General features: G+C 31.4%; 1 protein-coding gene across 1 annotated transcript in view; it reads left to right on the top strand.

Moving 5' to 3' along the window:
• The first annotated feature begins 1,113 nt into the window (after positions 1–1,113).
• The window catches only part of LOC124529625 (suppressor of cytokine signaling 2-like), a 36,261-nt gene continuing 14,698 nt past the window's right edge, over positions 1,114–22,676 (top strand). The window contains exon 1 of the mRNA XM_047103438.1: positions 1,114–1,617. Within this exon, the coding sequence (XP_046959394.1) occupies positions 1,599–1,617 (19 nt within the window). The 5' untranslated portion in view covers positions 1,114–1,598. The remainder of the gene's footprint in view (positions 1,618–22,676) is intronic.

Raw genomic sequence — 22,676 nt, 5'->3', positions numbered from 1 at the left:
TTATTTATGGTATTCAGTTCTGAAAATGTTAATTTTCTTTAATAGGGCGAAAACGACCCCTGGAGCATGGGTTACATATTAACTGAATCAATATAAAACATAACTTTTATTGCATTTAGTAAGGTGCTTGTAAAAAGTAATTGTCTTTATAGGTTTGTTGAACTTGATACTTTATATTAATTTGAACTTGGTTTGCACTCAAATGCTGGGTATAACGAACACTTTGTTACAATAGTAGAATATAAAAGTTATTCAATAATATCATTTTTTTTCTAACACGTTTCCTGTTAGCAAAGAAAACATTCGATCAACAAATTTGACAGAAGAATAACTAGACTTTTGATCAAGTTACATTAAATTACGTCACTTTTGAGTCTTAACCATTAACGGTGTTTATGTAAAAATAAACATGTAACCAAGATATTTTTTAATTTAATTTAGAATTAATATTGAAGTTTTAAGACCAAAAAGTTCATTACTACATACTTCATTAATTTCATAAACATTTAATTGTAATAGTTATAAATTACATTTTAAAGACGCGTTTTTATATATAGGACTAATAATTTAACTCTGTAATATATAAGTAATACATAGTTACATATTTAACATTGTTGTTAAGGAATTTTAAGTAATTAAGACTTATTTATTATATATTTGAAATTAAACATTTAGAAAAAAAATGTTATAACAACATATCGTAAAGAATGCTATACGATAATAACTTTGGGTTTTCTGTTTGAAAGGACGCCTCAGAAAGCTTAATCCATTAATACGGCTCTAGTTATGTATGTAGGTACTTAGTTGTTTTCTGTCTACAGCGCACCCAACGACACAAAATAGACCATGAGTGAATGAACTGCCCGGCGTTTATTACTTCCATGTCAGAAGGGAATAAAGGGCGGGGGCTATACAATGATAGATAGACACAATTATGTCAGCTAATCTATCTGGAGGTCGAAATATTTCGTAACGAAGTAACAGTCGCCACGCCAGCTGCGTGCCGGCTGACGTGCTGCAAAGAATATATTTTATATAAATTAATGACAATGCCTTGAGTTATTTCTTAGAAGCGCCAAGGTTGGTAATTCTGGGAAGTGCGGGCGCGCCGAGTTACGTAGAGAGCGAGCGAGCGGCGCGATGTCGCTCCGCGTGCGCGCTGCCCGCTGCCGTGTGTTTACCTCCGCTCCGTGTGAGCGCCGCCTCGCCGAGCGGCGCGCTACCACCAGTCGACTTTCGTGCACGACAGAGGAACTACGCCGCGGCGGCCCGTAACGTCGAACTTTCACCTCCCGTCGCGATATCTGTATCTGTGATAAATACACCGGCATCGAGTGAAATTGAATGTGCACGTTCTTAGAAGAGGTTTCTGCGACGGCACGCGGACGAACGGCCGCCAGCGTCGTCGATTTCTGCAAATTAATTTCTCCAGTGCATTTCGCTTCCACGAAACAGCTTATAAAGAGTTTACCGAGAAGCGAACGGCAATAAAGTGGATTTGAGGAAATATCAGTAATTATAAGTGAACTGTGTGTTTCCGTGTTCTGTTGCTACGTAAGACGTTTACATTGGATCCCAATCACCCGATCGCACCTCCAATGGTGGTCAAACTACCAGGTGAGAATAGAATTTATATTATATTTTAGTCGTTATTTATTAAATTAATAATAAAGTCTGCATTGTGTCAGATGAAAGTCATCACTGATTTAAATAAGAACACGAATACACTCAACTTGTATGTGGCGCCAAGTGATATCGTAAAGGTCTCCAGGTCATCTACATTACAAACTTTGCTGTCCCGGTTCCACATATTTCTCGTAACGTGGTCGTATTTTCGATTACTACAGCACCATAATAATTTAACGTTCGCACGAAGTTTCGAAAGTAAATTCACACACACAAGCCGACTTTCAACAGATTAACACTTGCTCACCTTGACGAGATATTATACTATTCGATGAAAAATCCTGTTTCATACTAACAAGATTTTTATTTTCAATTGAACTTGTTAATGTATTTTTATTTAACAATATTATTAAATACTTCAATCTAAATGCAACGTATAGTTTTAGTTTTAGTAATGTTTTTCAGTTTTATACTTCATTGATTATGATAAAGAATAATTGTAAATTAAATTAAAGTTGATACTTGCATTATTATTAGACATTTAGGACACGTTAAGAAATTCGAGAGTTTTCATAAATATCAATTCATTAATGTTATATTCATTCAGCATCAGAATACAGTATATTATTCGTTTATATTGTGTAATCAAATGTATTTAACATATTTATTTCTTATTCATTCTGTTATATAATAATAATATCAAATAGTTACCAGATTGTTGAAATACCATTCGCGCATGTAATGCTAAAAAATATATTTAACATTATATTCATATTTTCAATACCACTAGTAATTTAATGCTTTTATGCAATTGGCCTTGTTTTCGATGAAAGTGATAACTAGGTATTAAATTACTAAAAACTAACTTATTCTATCAATTGAGGGTGTATTAATATTAGGTCATAAATATATGTAGTAACAGGTATTTTCCAGAAATTACGCACAATATGTGTCAAAAAATGTAGGTAAGTAAAGTTTTATACTAATCAAATATAACTATTGTACTGTTTATAAACGTATTATGACACAAAGTTGATACAATACCGGATCCTCAACTTTTGTATTGTCTAACGACAACTTTAATTTGAAATAAAATTCACTTGCGAAATCCTTAGCAACTGTACAATTATGACGTCACTTTATCGTGTTTGATCTAAGCGTGTTTCCTTTCGTCATATGTAAACAATATTTCTATTGGAATAACATATGCGTAAATGATAAATCTTAGCATTGCGAAGTCAATAAACAGTTAAGTAGCAAATTTTTACGCAATGTTTCGTTTTTTTAATCTTGTCAGAATGACGTAACGATGCACGGTTATGTTGATACGATATCGATATTGTAATCGATATCGTATTCGAGTAGCCAATTTTAAGGTAAATAAAAAAATATTGATTGATTATTTCCTTTTCAAAATGCCCTCTTAATCAAAAATATTGATAGTACAATACATGACTTATCTTCCACGATAAAACTATATATTTTATAACACCAATTATTTCTCCTGTTAAATTAAACAATCTATTTGAAAAATTTAAACTAATGTTCATGAACTTGAAATGGTGGTAGTTGCTTATTTTAATAACTTATTTGCTAATCGTTAGTTTAAATTAAATTGTGTGCATGTGCAATGCGTGAATAATATCTGCTTAAATTTTAAAACTTTCATTTATACATTTTAAATATTAATGTCATGTGAAGTCATTTGACACTTTTCGAAGCTAATTATATGTAAAGGTGTCCTTATGGCCTGTTTTAGTCAAAAGGGATCTTAAAATATATATATTTATATTTAAATACCTTTCCATCGAAGCCCACACGGTATCAATATAATTTAGTCGGGTACATATAATATCCAGACGTCATTTTCTCCATCACAAATAACAGAAAGCAATTTTGTTACCCAGCCAAATGATAGTGTTTTTCTAACTGATATAAACATTGAACAATACATTTTATAATCAAGGAGTCATACTTAATATTCATAACATCGATTGAATTCCTAATTAATTCAATGTGACGTTCTCAATTTCATATCCAGACTTTGGAATAGACACAATGTGCGACTTTAGATGCCTTACCTTATTTTAGTAAACCTCCTTAAACCGTTACTATTGTGTTGATTGAAAATCCAATAGTTACCTTATATCTGACAAAAAATCTTTTCTTGATTCTTCATGACAAACAAAGCGACTCTTAAGCTGTGGTTCGATCAGTAATTTTAACGTAATGTAACATGTAATAATGTGATCGTTCGTTTACCCACCACAGCCAGTTGAGCGTAATGCCGCCAACTCCACGTAATTCACTCTGTCGTCTGTAGTTCAACAAATATATTTGAGTGTTTCGTTACCAGTCTGGTCGCGACGTCTATTTCTATCTAATATCGATATTGTCGTCTGACACCTTCATTGCTACTATGTTTGGAACAAACACGTTACGCACATCATTAGCAGGCGACGTAACGTGTCACGCCTCTTGCGAATGTTACGTTTTGATGATATTTTAGGTATTATCCAATGATATTCTAATAAACAGATATGTTATATCCATACTAAACAACAGAAAAAAGTGTGACGCGCCGGGGACCGTTTATTTTAGTTTATTTTTACATTTCGTTACAAGTAAAAAGGATAGCTTGATAAAAACAATAAGTAAAAGGGATAACTAGTTATTTTAATTACGCAAAACGTATTACTACGTAAAACGACTAAAGGCAAACGTCCCAATTAGGACGTTTTCTAGTCTTCACTTTTTGCGCGTTAATAACATATTTATTTACTAAAACATCATTGGTATTATCATACACATATATTATATATTCTAAGAAAGAAATAATTTAATATCCTTTTTAGTTAATTAATTATATTTTAACTAGTCGTTTTTATATTAGTAAATATTTTTCTCAATCGATACGTAAGTATGTTATAATTCGACTCGTATTTCAAAAAGTAATTCTGTCAAACACTAGAAGTTAAAATGGCGTTTGGCGCCAATAATTACTTTAACGTGACAGACCACGTATCTTGCATATAATACTTACTAGTAGAGATATGTAGAAACTTGTCGAGGAACCTCGCCGGTATTCTAAGGCTATACCTATATTGCTGTAGGTACTTAGGTTTCTGTTTGAGCAAGCCAATGTATCAAGAGGTACATTGCTAGGGACGAATCATCTTAGATCGAACTAAATACATAACATCAATATTACAATGATATAGGGACTTCATTGAGGCAAGCTAAATAAATTCTTTCTTACTAATTTTTATTAACAGTAAACAATTACTTATATATTTAATGATTGCAAGTATGTGCAATAATTAAATATATAATGAAGTTACGTTTCAGTGTTTAATTAAGAAGGACATTCCCAGTTGTTTTCAACGGAGGCTAAGTAAAGATAAAGTTTCCTTTGTTGTATCCGAGTTATGTACATACCTTCATAGTTTTATTCTCTGACTCGAAATCAGAACATTAACTTGGTAAATAATCGCATTTTACTATTTTCAAATGGAATTTCTTCTATACTGAAGGTGAAAAGTGATTGTGTTCTATGGAATTGCAATTATAATTACAATAGCAATTCATACAATACCGATTTACATACAAACAAAATGTTAAGACAGTCCTTCATAAACATATTAAACAGTTAACTTTATTGTTTGATTTTCCTTTGTTTAAATACTCAGAAACCCGCATTCCTGTCCAATGTATGTAATACAATCATTCTAAATAACATATATGTATTACGCATCACATAATATTCCTTTTCTAGCTGAACTTAAAATGACTGTTTATAGATTTATTCACTGAAAAAGGTGCGTTCATTTCATTGGTTAGTAATAAAATAAATTTCTGAAATAAAACCTTATTTGTATATCTGACTTATAAACTTCTCACGCACATTATGACATTTTTTAAGCATGAGTGTCACTTTCTTATAATAATACACATCGCTACATAGTATAAAGCAAAGTCGCTTCCTGTTGTCCGTCTGTCCCTGTGTATGCTTACATCTTTAAAACCGCACAACTGATTTTGATGCGTTTTTTTAATAGATAGTGTTTCAAGGGAAAAGTTTATGTATAATACATACATTGCATTCGCTTACATTGCAAACACTGGCTAATTAAGATAAATCAAAATAATGTACTACAGTATTGTACACCTTTAAAAGATCTATAAAAAAGTCCGCGATGCTATATGTCTATGCCTTCTTTTAACCTTTACTTTTTTAACGAGAGATCCATTGGGCTTATTTATCGAAAGATATTAAACTACAAAACATTAATCTTTAACCAATTTAGTACCATACCATACAGTACAAATACAATGTACATTGAATATAGATCAACAAGCCTATACAGCATGTAATTAAATAAATATTTTCGAAGAAATTACAGATTTAAAATTGAGAGCCATTGGGGTTTATGTAATGACAACAAAGCTGTGAAAGTTGTACATAGAGTCTGTACTATATTTAGTATCAGCATTGACCCCGAGCGAAGCCAGGGAGGAGAGCCTTCGTGACTAAATAGATCTATCAGATGTTATGCTTATGATGATGATCTTGACCGATTTTGGTTAGACGGGCCCGTCGCAGATATTATGAACAAGTGTGTGCGTAAATCGGTAAATATATGTACATAATCATAGCACACTAATTGAACACAACCAACCAAGGAGTTCCAAAATCCAAATAACTTTTTAACGTTACTTCTGAAATCGGGGCCACGAGATCAGCCCTATAAAACGTCCAGGTCTAACGAGATAGTTATTTAAGATAATAAAAACCGTCTAAATAAGTATATCGTAAATATATTCAAATCCGGTTATAATTACCGCACCTACACGCTCCGCTACCGCCTCACTGCAGACCGGTTACCGCGAACAATCGCGCATTGTTCTTGTTTTACCGGGAACGCAGGTAAAACGAATACGGGGAACCGTGCATTTGTTTCGCTAACAGAGACAATAGACTTTTTTACCAGCTATTTTTAAGTCTCTAAGAGCATCTCGACTCATTCTATTGTTAAACCTTTATTATAGTACGCCTTGTGATAATTTTAGTTTCTTAGAACTTAGAACCTCTTAAGATTTTCTCTTATAATTGTGTCAAGGAAACTATTTCTGTTGCATATGCACGTATTTGATAGCACGTCAATCATTGATGTAGTCGTACAGATATTTATATATTTACCCGACACAGTACATTATTTGAAATAGGAATTTTGTGTAAATGGTATCATTTATAAAAAAATATTTTAAAAATAATAAAATAAACAAAGAAGCATGGAAATAAATGTAAATAAAAATTACTAAACACGCAATATTTACATTGATAATAATTCAAACATCTCAATTAAAATGATTACGTCCGAAGTAATGAATAACAATGAAATGAATACCTACTAGGTAATTGCTTATAAATTTTCACTCATCGTTTCATCTTTAGGAATAAAATTAATATTCATATTTTCATTGTCATCACGTTGGCGGTATTTAATTAAGTAGCTAATTATAGAATTATTGCGACTATAAATTAGCATTATAAATAGCGATGCGTTTGACCTGCCTCCACTACAGTGTACCTTAAAAAATAACTGGCTGGCAAACCCATAAATATGTATAGTGTGACCTAACATTTTGATTTTTTATAATCTATGATTGAAAATAAAAGTATAAATGCTCACTTTGCTAACAGCTTTGCACAATTCAAATGAAAATTCCAGAACTTTTAGAACAAAAAAAAATTAAAAATTCATTTCTCGTGCGAAACGTGTGATATATACTTATTTTTCTGCGAATAGACAGGTGACAGAATTAGGTATGATACTGAATAAAAACTCATTATCTCATTGAATTTTATCAAATAAAAAACACAAAGCAAATTACTTTACTCAATTAACAACCGACGCTGCATTTAATGAGGCTCTTAACATGTAAAAACGTCGGCTTATATCGCAAAGATGATTAAAAATATCTTTTTTATGCATTGTTATTCAGCGTTTATGGGCGTAAATTCTAATAAAGCGTTGTGTATTCGTCATAACTATACACCGCCATGCTTTTATGGTGACCGCACTTGCATAATGTAGGCGGCATAAGTTTCCTAGAAACAGTGTTAACGACATCGGCCGACTATGAGTGCTACTTATCTTGTAAGCCAACTTTAACGAAACGAATGCTGTATATTAATTAAGGTTCTAATACAATGATTTTGTATTATGCAAATTGCAATAGATAGAATAAAATATTTCAAACTAATCAAGCTTCCAGCTTATTTTGCGCAAAATTGAATACGACTTTGTTTTTATTTATCTTCAGAACCCTTTGTAATTTTTTTTTTAATAGTTATTTTAAATATCTGTCAAGGGTACGTCTGGATTCTTATTATATTACTGTGTCAGTCTAGTAACAAATTACGACACAATTTATTTAGTTATAATTAATAAATACAGTTAGTTCAGGACACATACTCCATGTGTTACTTAAAATTTGGCTCTTAATTGTGTTGTTATATTCAACGTAATTAATAAAGATCTGTATCAAAGCAAAAATGTCATAACTGTCCAACAGGATTACGCTCTAGTAATATTTTATGAATTAGCATATGTAATTAAATTACGTATGGAGTGACGTAAAATAACGAAGAGTTAATTAATGACAAAGCTTGCTTAAATATGTCACATATTTATAAACTGACAGATTACTGACACGTAATTTATTATTTTCGTTTATATTTGATGATAAGACTACACTTAATAATATAAATCGTAGACCTGTTAAGACTTTATAGGGGCATATTAAATATAATTATGAGAATTACCCTAATGGTAGTTCTTATAAATTTTAATTTTAAACAAATATTATGATAACATTGAAAATATGCGTAATGCAATATTTGTATACTTTTTTTTCTACAAATTCATAGATATTATTATTGTAAAACACAGTTGATTCCGTTAAAATGGTTCACTTCTGTTAAACTTCTACGAAATTTTAACTATTTACGCATGGATTAACGTCGAAATGTATGTAAAATCAATAAACATATCTAATTTCTTTGTGTAAACAAAGCTATTATATTTGTTTCTTATGATTCGGTATCGTATATATATATAATACATAGTTTGTATTTTTTTTTATCTGTAGTTTGTACCGTGTAAATATTTATCGCGTTCTTAATTACGCTCGGTAAACATTTTTAACTGCTAACACGTTCGATCATTCATTAAAATACTTCAGTAGTAGAATTAAAAATAATTTGTTCAACGCTCGACTTGTTATTTCGAGAATAAATACTTCCTTTTATGTTAAATATGTATCTACCTACAACCTCACACAACAAAAAAACGATTGGCTGAATTAGCGACTTAACTTTGAGTATAATTTTTTTTACTCGTGCACTTTTAATTACTGCTTTTATCTTAAATTACATGCTATTTTAGATAATGCTTAAAGTTACACAGGTAAATAAAGATGTTTTAACGTTTAAGAAAAAATAAATCCAACTACTTTATTCAAATTTATGTATTGTTTTTAAATCCTACCACAGATAAAAAAGATTGTTTTATTTTTTATCTGTGCTAAAGTCAAACAGACTTTTGGTATTTAACGTTCTGAATTTGTATGTGCGATAATAATATGTTAGTATTAATAGGATTATCGTATATGCGCTAAAGTTTAAAAATTATTCATTGGTCCATGTGCATGTCCGCTGACTTACTAGGTCAACGAACTATCGTCATTCATGTTACAGATACTCGATGCGTGGGAAAAGTTTATATAAATAAGATAATGATAATCGTTATTATTATATGTAATTTATTATCAAAAGTTTTCATGTTCTTCTTCGTAGTTGGTTTTTAATTATTTCAAAAAAAAAAAGTTGTACCAATGACATTGAAATATGTCCGCAGATGACCTTAATACCCAATGATATTTATTTACATTTTCTCTCGTGTCTTTTGAAAGTGGATATTTCTTTTACAGTTTGGAATTTTAAATGAATTAAGCGACACAGAGTAAACATCTTTAACGAGCGTGTTATACTCTAGAATCTATAAATAATCTAGAGTTCTAGACTCTAGAATATAAATATTACTGTTAACTATATATAACTTGTTTATTGAGTACTAGTACTAATAAGCAGTATGTTTATAATACTAAGGAGGAATAATTTGGTAATCACATTCTATGTCCAACCTTTAATGTTTCATGATATTAAGTATTAATAAATATGTTGTATATTATTTTCTTTGATATCTTTCATTACAATCAAATCACTAATAAGATTTAAAATATACTTAATGACTTAAAGATTATTTATATTCATTATAAATAAATGAACATAAAATATTATCATAATAGATTAAGGTAATTCATATATGCAGGAAGTATAATAACCGTTATTTTTTCGCCGTAATCGGGTAAAAAGATTCAAAGTGCGCTACTAGGAAAATGTGCGTCCGATCGAAACGTAGGAACGAGGTGGGATGGGTGCGCGCGCGCAGGTACGCTTGTTCTCAGAACACGAAGTTTTTGCTCCTTTTTCGATTCGAGTTTACCGAGAACCCGGCCCGGTGGCGGGTCTACTCGGAACGCGTAATTAATCCTTAGAAGCCTTCAGAGGGTTGTTACGAGAAATCGTCGTATTTTTTTATTATTTCTCATAGAGAATTGACTTGTTGCCTTTGAACTCCGCTTCGATTGTGTGCTTCGAAGATTGTTTCATTAAATTTCATGCATTTGTATTTTTTACTAATTGCATGTTTTTGTCCTTTGTTTTTAACTAGTATTTTTTTGGTTTCGCTTATTCTTTAATATATGTTTTAGTAAAACATCATTTTATTATGTAGCTCTGTGATAAAGTCTAAGGTACAAAATGTATGAAATCGATGGATTAATTCTTAGTCGTAGTTTATGCTTCTTTTATTGTAAAATATTGGACGATAAACTGATAAGTGAGAAGTGATATAGCATACAATTTTGTACGTAAACATTATATATTCTCTCTCTCTCACTCTCTCTCTCCGTCCTAATCCGATAGTACGGCTGGTTTAAATCCGAAACGATTGGAACTCTGGAACAATTGTTTTAAACATCTTTGTCGAAAATTGGTAGGATTTTCGAACACGACGTTCATGATGACGACGCGGCACGATTTTAAACTAAGACATGGGAATCTGCAGGCTTATGAAATAGACAACGATGTTGAATAAATATAATCGTAATGCTATATTGTCCTATAAATAATTTGCTGATTAGCAGTAAACGTCTGGTTGTTTGTACTATCTAAATGGTCATAGTTTAGATATCAATCGAGGAATATCGAATTAATTCACAAAGGTCATTTTCCACGGCTCTGAACACATACATTATGTATATATAAATATGTATGTAGGACGTCCGGCTCACAGCGCTGGTAGTTATTCGCATAAAATATATTCAAATAAAATTATACAATCAAGGAACTTCGAATCGTCTTTCTGTAAGACAATTTAAAGGAACATTTTAACAACCAAGAAAGTCATTACTTCCTTTGAACATCAATCAATCCTTCAACATTACGTTTATTATTGCTTTATATAAATTATTGATTTTACATTTATCTACGTCATCACTCATTAATTGTATCTAGATTTTTTGTAACAAATCGCCTTTGGACGCATTAAGAGTGAAAATTAAAGTTAAATATGAATGTTAGTATTCAGGCGCAAAAAGGACGGAAAATCGTCTAGAGAGAACTAATCGCAATTAGTTTCATTTCTATCACGTGTACGTATATTACACGCGCTCGTTGAATTAATAAAAAGAACAAAAAAATTAACACAAACGAATTTTAAAAATGCTATACTACAATAGTTAGGTATTGAACACGATTTTTATACGACATTCTTAAATATATACATACATTCCCCGACCGCTGCGATGGTCAAAAAAGGGGGGATGGATCAACGGAATTCAAAAAATACCCCATTACCATCTACGGACTCCACGTCGCTTGGTTAGTATAATACCTATACGTTGAGTAGTTTTCATGAGGCACAAAGAAAAAAATAGCATTTCTAAATAGTAATACATATAAATAATGTTTTACCGACCGCCTAGGCCTTAGGCTAATTAGAATAATTAACGATTTGGCACGGCCAATGGGTACCTTTCATATCTTTAGAAACACTCAAGTACGTCGAATCAATTCGTCCCGACTCACGATGTATACGACCATCGACAAAAGTATATCTTTTAGAAAGTGGATATTCGTATCGGTTTCTTTTATTGACGCAGCACGATGACTAGAGTGAAGAATGGAACTCGATTTGTTTTCGTTCGTCGCTCGCTGTCAATCGATGTTTTTTGTTCGAGGAAAAAATGCTCGTAGCCCGAATCGCTGATTATCTCCGCGGTTGGACGCAACAAATATCGTTGACCTAGGATGGGGACCGGTCGAAGCAAAAAGACACGCCGATTCCAAGAAACTGGGCTAGTTTAAAATTTCAATGGCCAAGTACTGCGAAGCCGATCGGCATTTTTCCCTGACGTATTGATTGAAATAATGCTTTGATCTTAGATAATTTGCGAAAGTGATCCGCAAATGAGGGCGATAAGGTCGAGTTTAGAATGCTTGGGATGTTGGGCTCGATTTTCCTCTCCAAATTCGTTCCGTTGGTTTAATATTTAAAAATACACGTCTATTTTTTTACTTAGAATTCTTTCCATTTTTAAAATATTAACTAAAAATTGTTTACTGAAATAGTAAATAGAATTTTTCAATTTGGAATACACTGGAAATAGATAACTTAATAAAATATCATTGTCAGCTGTTGTAACTTAATACGGTGAAGGTTAAGTATCACCTTACGGTCAGTCAATCTGTCTGCACGTTACGTTCTTGGCGTCATGACGTCGAAACTATGTTGACAGCGAATAAAATATTTACTGATAAACTATGACCCATGTGGGTGGTTGTGATTGTAATGAAAAAAATTAACAAATCTCGTTACGGCTGAGAAAGTTTAGTACAAGAACTGAAATAAAAACGTGAATGGAGGCAAATTTGTAATCCAATAACCCGTTCAACGAGTTCACAGTAGGAAACCCCTTTCACTCACAAGCGCGGGCGCGGGATAAAAATAGTCACTCTTATTTACAGATTACAACATCTAATTGACCGGCTATAAATCTGAACCTATGCCGGTAAAATATAACGGAACGCGTTTATTTAAAAATCGAATGGGCCACGGAACGGCTTTCCGAGAAGCGCGGCGCAACGTCGAACGACCAACCGGTCGGCGAAGTTCTCGGAACACGCGAAGGTTGCTTGGCTAAACTCTTACATTGGAGCGGAACGTTCATTGCCGAACTCTTAATGTGCTTTTGACTCCAGCGTACATACACTATACTTGACTTTTTATTGCCAGTCTGCCGGCTATCCTCATTGGATTTAGGGCAACGTAACCGCCATTTTGCGTTTAGCTTTGTATAAACAAGATCCATTCCACGTTCAAATTACTTTCATTTGCTTTTTAATGAATGCATAAAAACGCGATTATAATAAAAAGGACAATGAAATCCTTGAGAAATGATGATTAAAAAGTATAAATTGCGTACAAACAAAATTACTTTACCGTGTTCTACCTCAATTTTAAAGGAATTTTTCTCCGAAAATTACTTAAACGATGGTTATTATAATAAGAATTACTAAAACCTCATTGGGATGCGTCTGAACGTTAAATGCATGCTCTATTTCAGTACATTTTAATGCTTATTGTAGGTATATCAGGTTAGCATTCAAATTTCTGAGTACTTAGCTTTCTATTCGATAACAAGAATTCCACAGCGTACGTACGTGTGATGAAATCGATTCTCGTTCCGCTGGTTGGTGTCAAAGGCCAGGAAGAAATTGAGGCTATCTCACTTGGCAGTAAATGGGGTTGCCATCAGTATAAAAAATTCAACAAATAGCTTAGAATAAAAATGATTCAAATGAATAAGAAAAATAAGCAATTATTTTTTCCGTAATGTTTTTATTACGATTTTTTTATTACCTGTACTTAAATTATTGTTAAATGATTCGCAGAAGTAAAAACCGACTCAAAGTCGTTTTCAACGAAATGTCAAACCTATTAAGTTGCTTAATTAAATTATCTGTAAGCGAACAAAACCGGAGTAATTGTGATATTTCTGACCTCGGGTAAACCTTTTCATTTAATATCAAATAAAATGCCAAGGAAAGTTGTAATAAAAATTAAAACAAATCTTTATAACGTAAACTTTACAACATTTATAATTTACACATACTAGAATAATAAATTATTTATATCAAGGAAGTGAATAATAACATCAAATAAGAAAAAATACAAATAGTAGCCACACTAAATATATAGTTATAGGAAATGCTACATTTTATAACATTTATGAGAATCATTTACTCCGAATACTCCAAAACGACAATACAAAGTCAATACACATATGGTTAAACATTTTAAACCATGACAAATATATACACATATTTATCAAGAACAGAAGCCATATCCATAAAATACACAAATAAGTATAGAATAAAGCGTTCATCTTATATTTAAATTTAAACTAGCGACACTTAGATTCGACTGAAAATCGTCTAATAAAATTTTAAATATTACTACATACTTTGTAACGAAATACTAGAGTTTTCTGTAGAAGTTTCACTCGGTATAAACACATATACAAGTGCCAGAGTTACAAATTCCAGGAAGCTTACTTCTGCCGGCTATTAATATGCCGGCTATTTTCATTATATATCTTAACGAGTTGCCCCAAAAGTCTGGTGTGTGAATTAAAAAAAACCGTTTCAGATGTACCTATGTTGTATATTGCACGTGTTTTATTGATAAGCGTTATCGATTTTAACTTTTATTGATATGTGTTTAAAATTGTTAAACATCCAATCTAGTTAGCAATTTGAACCACTTAAAATGTATGCTAATGTAGTGTGATAAGGAATTGTTCATTCAAAACACAGCCGACAGTCAGAAGTATGTCATATATTTTTAATTTTTCCTGACCTAATTCCTATTTCAATATTTTATGATTTTATATTTGTCATATAAACAATATTAAATTTTATTGCTATTCATCTCTCGAAAAGCTAAAATGGATTCTTATAACATCAGCGGGCGGAGAATCAGCTCTAAATATATATCATTTTAGCTCCATACTGTTTACTGATAAGTGTTTTAAATATAGACTTTGCTACAAAACAGTATTGTTACATAAGGATTATTAAAACAATAATGTATTTACATACGTAAATTGAAATAGGTTATCAATAAATTGATATGTACAACTGGTTATTAAACAAAAACCTTCTTGACGCGAATATCAATTATTTATCTGTTCCGAGAAAATTATACGTTCGAAAACAATTTGACGCTCGGAATGTCTGTCCAAAATTACAATACGGCGAAAAATATAAAAGCAAATGAGCGATATTGTGGTATAATTATATTACGAACTTCGCGAAGGCTATTTGAATATATTTTAATGTGAATAGCGTCACTTTATGAATAGGTGTTTTATTTTCAAACTCGTTTCGCACGTGAATAAAATTTCTTATACGTGAACATAGTTATAACCGTAACCGTCCCGGCTTCACACGTCAAAATCGAATACAACTTTCGGATTGAAGCACAAAAATAAAAGATACATTCATGTATATTAAAATTCTTGGCCTTTCTGTGTTTATAATATGCGTGTTACATAGAAACCTTTCTCTTGAATGAGTCTCTTGAGATCTAAGCGTACAGACGGCGGAAAGCGACATTGTTTTAACTATGTAGGGACAAGAAGCCATACATGAAGATTGATTACACATTGCCACCCTTGCTCCAATAAACAGTATCAACACTTTGTAAAAATAATATTGTATGAGTTTATTTATTGATCGCCGTTCCAACAATTTATTTATATCAACAGGTATTTGTACGTACAATATTTACTTAACATCTATATGTATCTATACACACACGAACGAGTTCACCCACTAACTAACATCTTTGCGGGCTTAATGTTTGTGTAATGCAGAAGCTCGTATGCTTTGAAATCTGTACTTTCTTGAAAAGTTTCAAAGAAACACATCGAACGAAAATATAAAAAGTCTTGCACGATAGTTATACTGTTCAAAAGTATTAGTTGCTCACACGAAAGTAGTTCTTCGTTCCATCGCACCGATAAATACTTTGGATAGTAAAATAGGTATTGGGAATTATTTTTCAATTCGTGTGGTTTTTATACACTCTATCGTAAGGGGCAACATAAGTAGTTACCACCTCCCATACACATAGGCGCTCTATAAAATATTAACCATTACACCCAAGCAAAAATGTTATGCCTGTATGTCTTTAAAACTCATTCATTCTTCAAACAGGAGCACAACAATGCCAAGTAATGCTGTTTAGCGGTAAAATATATTATGGGTACCTACGGTTCGCAAAAACTCTACAACCAAATAAGTAAATTTATCGTCCATTGCGACCTTTACTCCCGGCAATAGATGTGGTATGTTTTGTTAATAAACAATGAAAATCAAAGCAAATGATACCGTCGTTGGCACCTAAATATTGTGTTACAGAGGATTTTATAGTTTTTCTGTTAATAACAAATAGCTTTACGTGTCGGCTTTGCTCTTTAGGTATATTAACTAAATAAGTGATCGATATCGGAACTGGATCAAAGGAACGATAATTTTCTGACAGAAATTTTCACTGAGTTACTCCATAAATATCTTATATAAAAAGAGTACCCTGTATATTAAATTCTCACGAAATAAATATCGTTTCTGAAAGACATTCGTATCTTAAAATAAATTGGATCGTCGCGAAAGATATTGGTTCCGAACAATATATTGCACGATTTCTTTGATACCATTTGATAAACAATTCTTATCGGGAATAGAAAGGAGAATGAACGTTTGAAGTTTGAACTAAATTGTTTCCGTGTAATAGGTACAATAAAATTGTTCATATATTTTGACGCAATTGCGGTAGATAAAAAAGTTATAACAAGCAATGCTTTGCTTAAAAATATTGCATTAAATGTAGAAGTATATTGTCATTTAATATAAAATATTATATGGTGTTATAGCTTAAGATTTTTTAATAAATAATTGATTAGTGTTCAGACTCGTTGTCATGGATTATTATCAAAGCTAGAATAAAAGAGCTATTAATGGATAGGTTTTAATACCTTTTTAAAACTCAAAGCTAACATTTTTTGAGTCGTTATTTTCGAGATTATTATGTTAAGGTTAGTCATCGTTTGATTTTTGTTGGTGGCTTTCAACTATTTTAAAACTAGAATAATTACTATTCTTAGCGAAATGTTTACAGCGTCCATTTCTCTTCTCGTTTCCGACAGGCGGACTCTTTGAACATTGCGGGCGTTCAAGCGAATAATGTCTCGTTTTTTTTTGTTGATCCCTTGCTTTATTCTTAACAGTTACATTTCAGAAGTACAGTTTGCAATGAAAAGATTTTTTTTTAATTTGTTTACCGACGTAGCTAAAAGCTTTTTGATCTTCATCTATGTGATGAAATGGACGATGTAACTGGAAGAAATTACTATAAAGATATTATAGATTTTTTGCCCTACTTATAAACAATAGAGTCGAGATGGCCCAGTGGTTAAAACGCGTTCATCTTAACCGATGATTGCAGGTTCAAACCCAGGCAAGCACCGCTGATTCATGTGCTTAATTTGTCTTTAAAATTCATCTCGTGCTCAGCGGTGAAGGAAAACATCGTGAGGAAACCTACATGTGACAAATTTCATAGAAATTCTGCCACATGTGTATTCCACCAACCCGCATTGGAACAGCGTGGTGGAATATGTTCCATACCTTCTCCTCAAAAAGGGAGAGGAGGCCTTTAGCCCAGCAGTGGGAATTTACAGGCTGTTGTTGTTGTTGTTGTTGTTATAAACAATATAATTCTAGTAGTAATGTGTATAATTCCAATAAATTGCCATTGCAAAAAATGTAAGACTGATAGTAATGATAACTGTCAAATAAACTATTATAAGTACTAAAGTAGGAAAAAAGTATTTCATTACATTTTGAAATGTAATTTTCGAGTAAAATATTATTTGCTGCACATTAAACACTCCCGGAAATTCATTTAAATTACATCAGTTTTCACAGAGCTTGCAAAATAGGTTAAACTCGAAAACTGTTTCAAAATTAATCTTGGTGGAAGAATATGCCCGGAATTAGATTGAATAAATTATCGAATATTCAGACTAAATAGGACTATTGATAGATAGATAATAATTTATGCTTGTCTCTATACGTTTTACGGAAAAGATTGTCGTATTTCTTATTTTAATTACATAATTTATTCAAGCTCGTATAAGTCTTTTAGACACGGTATTTTAAAGGAATATAATTATCATGATATTACCGGTTCGGAATGCAGACTTTTTTGTGTAGAGCTAGTTCAATAATAAGTAACAAATAAAAAAATTACGAAACTTGACAAATGTTTTATATTAATAAATAATACGTTATATTGCACAGATTCAACCGTAGCTAATTTTTTTATTCTGAAATACGAAAAACATTATAATATAAAGCTAAAATTCCAGCGAGAACAAAACACGAAAGAATTACATTTTTTATTTACGTAAGTTTTTTTGCGGCTTTTCTTTTGTACTTATAATTAGTTCTTTATAAAGTAGCTCAAACGTATCTCATATTTATCTTCAATTTATAGCAAAAAATTAGCATATGTCCTAGCTTGGCGTTCAAGGTTTCATACCAAATTTACATCAAATTCACAATTCATAGACAGAGCAACAGACAGTCAGGATTACTTTCATATTTATAATATTAATACAGATTTAACAAATTCAGTCACGATGTAATGTTGTAAAGTTTTTAATGAGAATGAAACGACGAATTATGTTTTATATTAAGGTAACTTCAAGTAGCTATTGTACAAAAAGTAAAGTCCTCAAACGTTCCATAGCTGAGTTATGCTCCCTCGGTTTGGAACTTATTCCACTGCGCTGCTCTAGTATGGATTTATACACATTTCAAAGAATTTCATACGACATAAAGGCGGACTTCCTCGCGATGTCTCGTGTGCTTAATTTGTGTCTATATTTCATCTCGTGCTTGGCGGGGGTCTTAAGATTTAGCTCAACGTGTTCTTTGTAGTCTCACAACAAAACAAAAGACACAACATTTATATGCAAAGCTTTGTTAATCTTAGTTACTTTTTCATATACATATCGTCAATTTCATACGTCCCTGCCCGTTTGTTCTTCTGAAACATTGTTTACTGACAACGTTATAACATTAATAGTAATTATTATTATTTCTCGAAAAGTCGATTAAAAAAATTCGATAATTTAAAAAAATATATGATCTTTTAATGTTTACTTCAACATCTTTTTTTCGATGACACAATGATTGAAATAAACATAATTATACTAAACCAATGAGGTTATATTCGATGCGTGTAAATGTTTTCCGACTTAGGTTATACCTCTTAGAGCTCTTCCCATTATTACGTATCTAAACACGTATACCAAATTTCAGTACAATTCGATAGCGAGTATGAGCTAAAATCAATGATACTTGGGTGCGCTAGGCGCAGGTCAAAGGCTTTCCAAGTTATGTAAAAAGTATTAGCATGTAAACACAATTGTAATATGTATTTATGAAATAACGCCCGTATGTACACGCTTGTAAATTTTATTTTATTTAAATAACTTTGTTATGCTATTTTTGTACGAGTACGGGTATTACAGGGGCTTATTCGTAATCATTTTAAGTAGGTTTTTTTTTAATCTATTAGATTTATTAAACTAAATTAATGATCCTTTTCATTGACTAGTTTGCTGCTTGTTAATTTGAATCTAAATAACAGACCTACACTAATCTTATTCTAATATATCCGTTTCGTACTATCAAAGATGAAAATTTTGTCCTTTTGTATCGTAATTTTATTTATATAAAATAGTTGCGTTAATATATCTACGTCAATATGCTTTAGGTATCTTATTTAAATTTATAAGCTGTATGATTCAATACTATTACTTAATTCAAAAAAAATTAATAAGAAAACAACCTTATAATCTATTTCAAAAACAACTTTCGAATATTTTAATCTGTGCAACGAATGACACAAAGGATACAGTTTCGCCAGTATTAAATACTAAAACCAATTATAAAGCAATCATCATTCGCTTTGTGGAATAGATTGAAATTTGGTTGTTTCTAATTATACATTTTTATCTAATGGCCTTGTTGAATCCATTAAATATAACCGATACAACAGTTATTTACGGTCATTTGTGTTAAAGAGTAAAGTTTTTTTCGTGTATTAATTAAATTAAAATATTTAAATTATGTGAATGTTAATAAGTACATGAAATACATATATATTTTATAATAAATGAACAAAAAGTAACAACATAACTTTGATCATTTTATTTAAACTGACCAAAAGTCATAGCATATAATCAAATAGCAATTTAGTTCGATAATGAGATTTTAGATTACTCTAATTTAACTTCTCGTACACTCGGGTCGGAAACGGAAAGAACCATCGAGATATATCTAAATTTTGTTTCGTATGATAATTAACATAAAAGATAGGTAACATGTAATTTTGCGGTAAGTCCCGAAGAAGACGTTTTTTTTTAAACCTTGAACAGACAATAGTCGATAGTTTACGGTCGTCTGATCGTTAACCTTTGCTAAGATCCTTTAAGAAAACTTTAATGTCATATGACTTATTCTTTTAAATTAATTATATGAATGAATTAGATAAAAGTAACAGCTCATGTCCCACTGCTAGAATTTCTATCCGTATTATGTACAATGCAATGATTATATTTGTACACATTGAATATAACTTATGTACTAGAAAATTTTAGCTTCGTTGCAAATGTCAGTCATTCGTAAAAACAAAAAACTTCCGGATATTTCAATACATAGCTATTGCCTTTATTCCAGTGTACTCGTACGTAAAAAATTGAAATAAAGTATTCTCGGATATTGCTTCTGTGAATGCTCAATTAGTAACTATAATCTCAGATTATAAAATATAGTTCAGATGAAGCGAACTGTAAATTTTAGCGAAGTAACAAAATCGAATGCAAAATCTAAATATAATGCTGGTTCTCGGTAGCGCGAAACGACTCGTATTTTTGTTAATACGTCAAAAGTGAATATTATACTAATTCCCACTGCTGGGCTAAAGGCCTCCTCTCCCTTTGAGGAGAAGGTTTGGAACAAATTCCACCACGCTGTTCCAATGCGGGTTGGTGGAAAACACATGTGTCAGAATTTCTATGAAACTTGTCACATGCAGGTTTCCTCACGATGTTTTCCTTCACCACTGAGCACGAGATGAATTATAAAGACAAATTAAGGACATGAATCAGCGGTGCTTGCCGGGATTTGAACCCGCAATCATCGGTGAAGATGCACGCGTTCTAACCACTGGGAAATCTCAGCTCACTACTAATTATGATTATGATTAAATATTTAAAAAATGTTAAATAAACAGTCTAGAAATATGAAATATAGTCCGATTTCATCGCCTAAGGTGTTATGTTGTTACATTGTGCAACCGCGGGAACACCGGCATAATTAATATACCTAAACTATCTCTTAGATATATAAATAAACAACCACTAATGAAAAACATAACGCTAACATATTTTTGCAGCCGTTCAGCAAGTATATCGATTAAAATATAAATAGGAAATTAGCTAAATTAAATATAATATCCTGTGATTACATTTTCCTGCAATTATCGATAATTTTGTTAATTATTGCATTTAAAGTAGCAATTAGTCGCAGATTGGTCCGTTTCGTCGGAACTGACTTTTGTTCTTAATTACATCGCTTTAAACACGCTGACTGGAATTTTGATAGACCGGTATACCGATTGTTGATTATATACGCTTAATATTAATTGATAAAACGTATTATATCAAGATTAGCACTTTCATTGCCAACTTTTAAATAATAATGTTGGTAAAACGTAATTTTATACCACCCACCGATCTTTTTTATTTATTATTCGTATAAATATTTAACTACTTCCTTTATACATTTCAAAATTATTATAATACTATAAGGATAATTCTTATATATTAGAATTTATTATAAGTAATTGTGTATTCCAAATTTGGATGGTAAAATCAAAGCCTAAATATTATGTTATCATGTATCGTTATATAATATTGTGTTATAACTAAAAATATATATATCTACCATAAAAAACATATAAAACTAATCTCAAAAATATTTATAAAAATAATTCTAATTAAATACGAAATTAGAGTGAGATAACTATAACGAGAACATCGATAAATTCCAATAACTAATTACATTTTTATTGACAGATGATCAAACTTTTATTAGGCGTCCTTCCACGAAATCCTTCCACAGCCGCCGTTAAAAACGTTGATTTTTTATCGCAAACACGAGATTACTTTAATATCGACATGATTATTCGCGGAAGATCTGAATATTCTAAGAACGAAATAATGCTTGATATAACGCTTATTTAGATACGTGCAGAGTTGCAACTAACAGATATTCCATGAATACCTACTACAGGAATTATGGATTTATAAACGATTCGTTATAAAATTCTAAATCTAAATATTCTTTTTTCAAACTCTTTCGCCTTCATTTGTTTCTTAGTTAGCGGTTAGTTGTTTGGATGTTAAGATGATGTAATTTTGACTGTTTTGTTATACATGTGCAAAAGTCACATGACCATAGACTATAGACTTTGATCTTATCATATTCACGGGTGGTACATAATAGGAATTCTAATTAGTTGTCGCCCATGATTACACTCATATTTAAGATGTTGACCTATTCCTTTTCTTGGAATTCAAGTTCGGAACCAAATTTCATTAAAATTGGTTCAGTGGTTTGGCCGTAAAAGCAATAAATAGACGTATGTAATATTAGTATAGATTGTTATATAACTATGGTAAAATATTAAGTAAACCCGTCGAATATATTACTAATTAATATC

This window comes from Vanessa cardui, chromosome 5, assembly GCF_905220365.1.
Source record: "Vanessa cardui chromosome 5, ilVanCard2.1, whole genome shotgun sequence".
In the NCBI taxonomy this organism is placed as follows: domain Eukaryota; kingdom Metazoa; phylum Arthropoda; class Insecta; order Lepidoptera; family Nymphalidae; genus Vanessa; species Vanessa cardui.
Note: the sequence above shows the minus strand (reverse complement) of the source record. Positions and strands in the feature narration are given on the sequence as shown.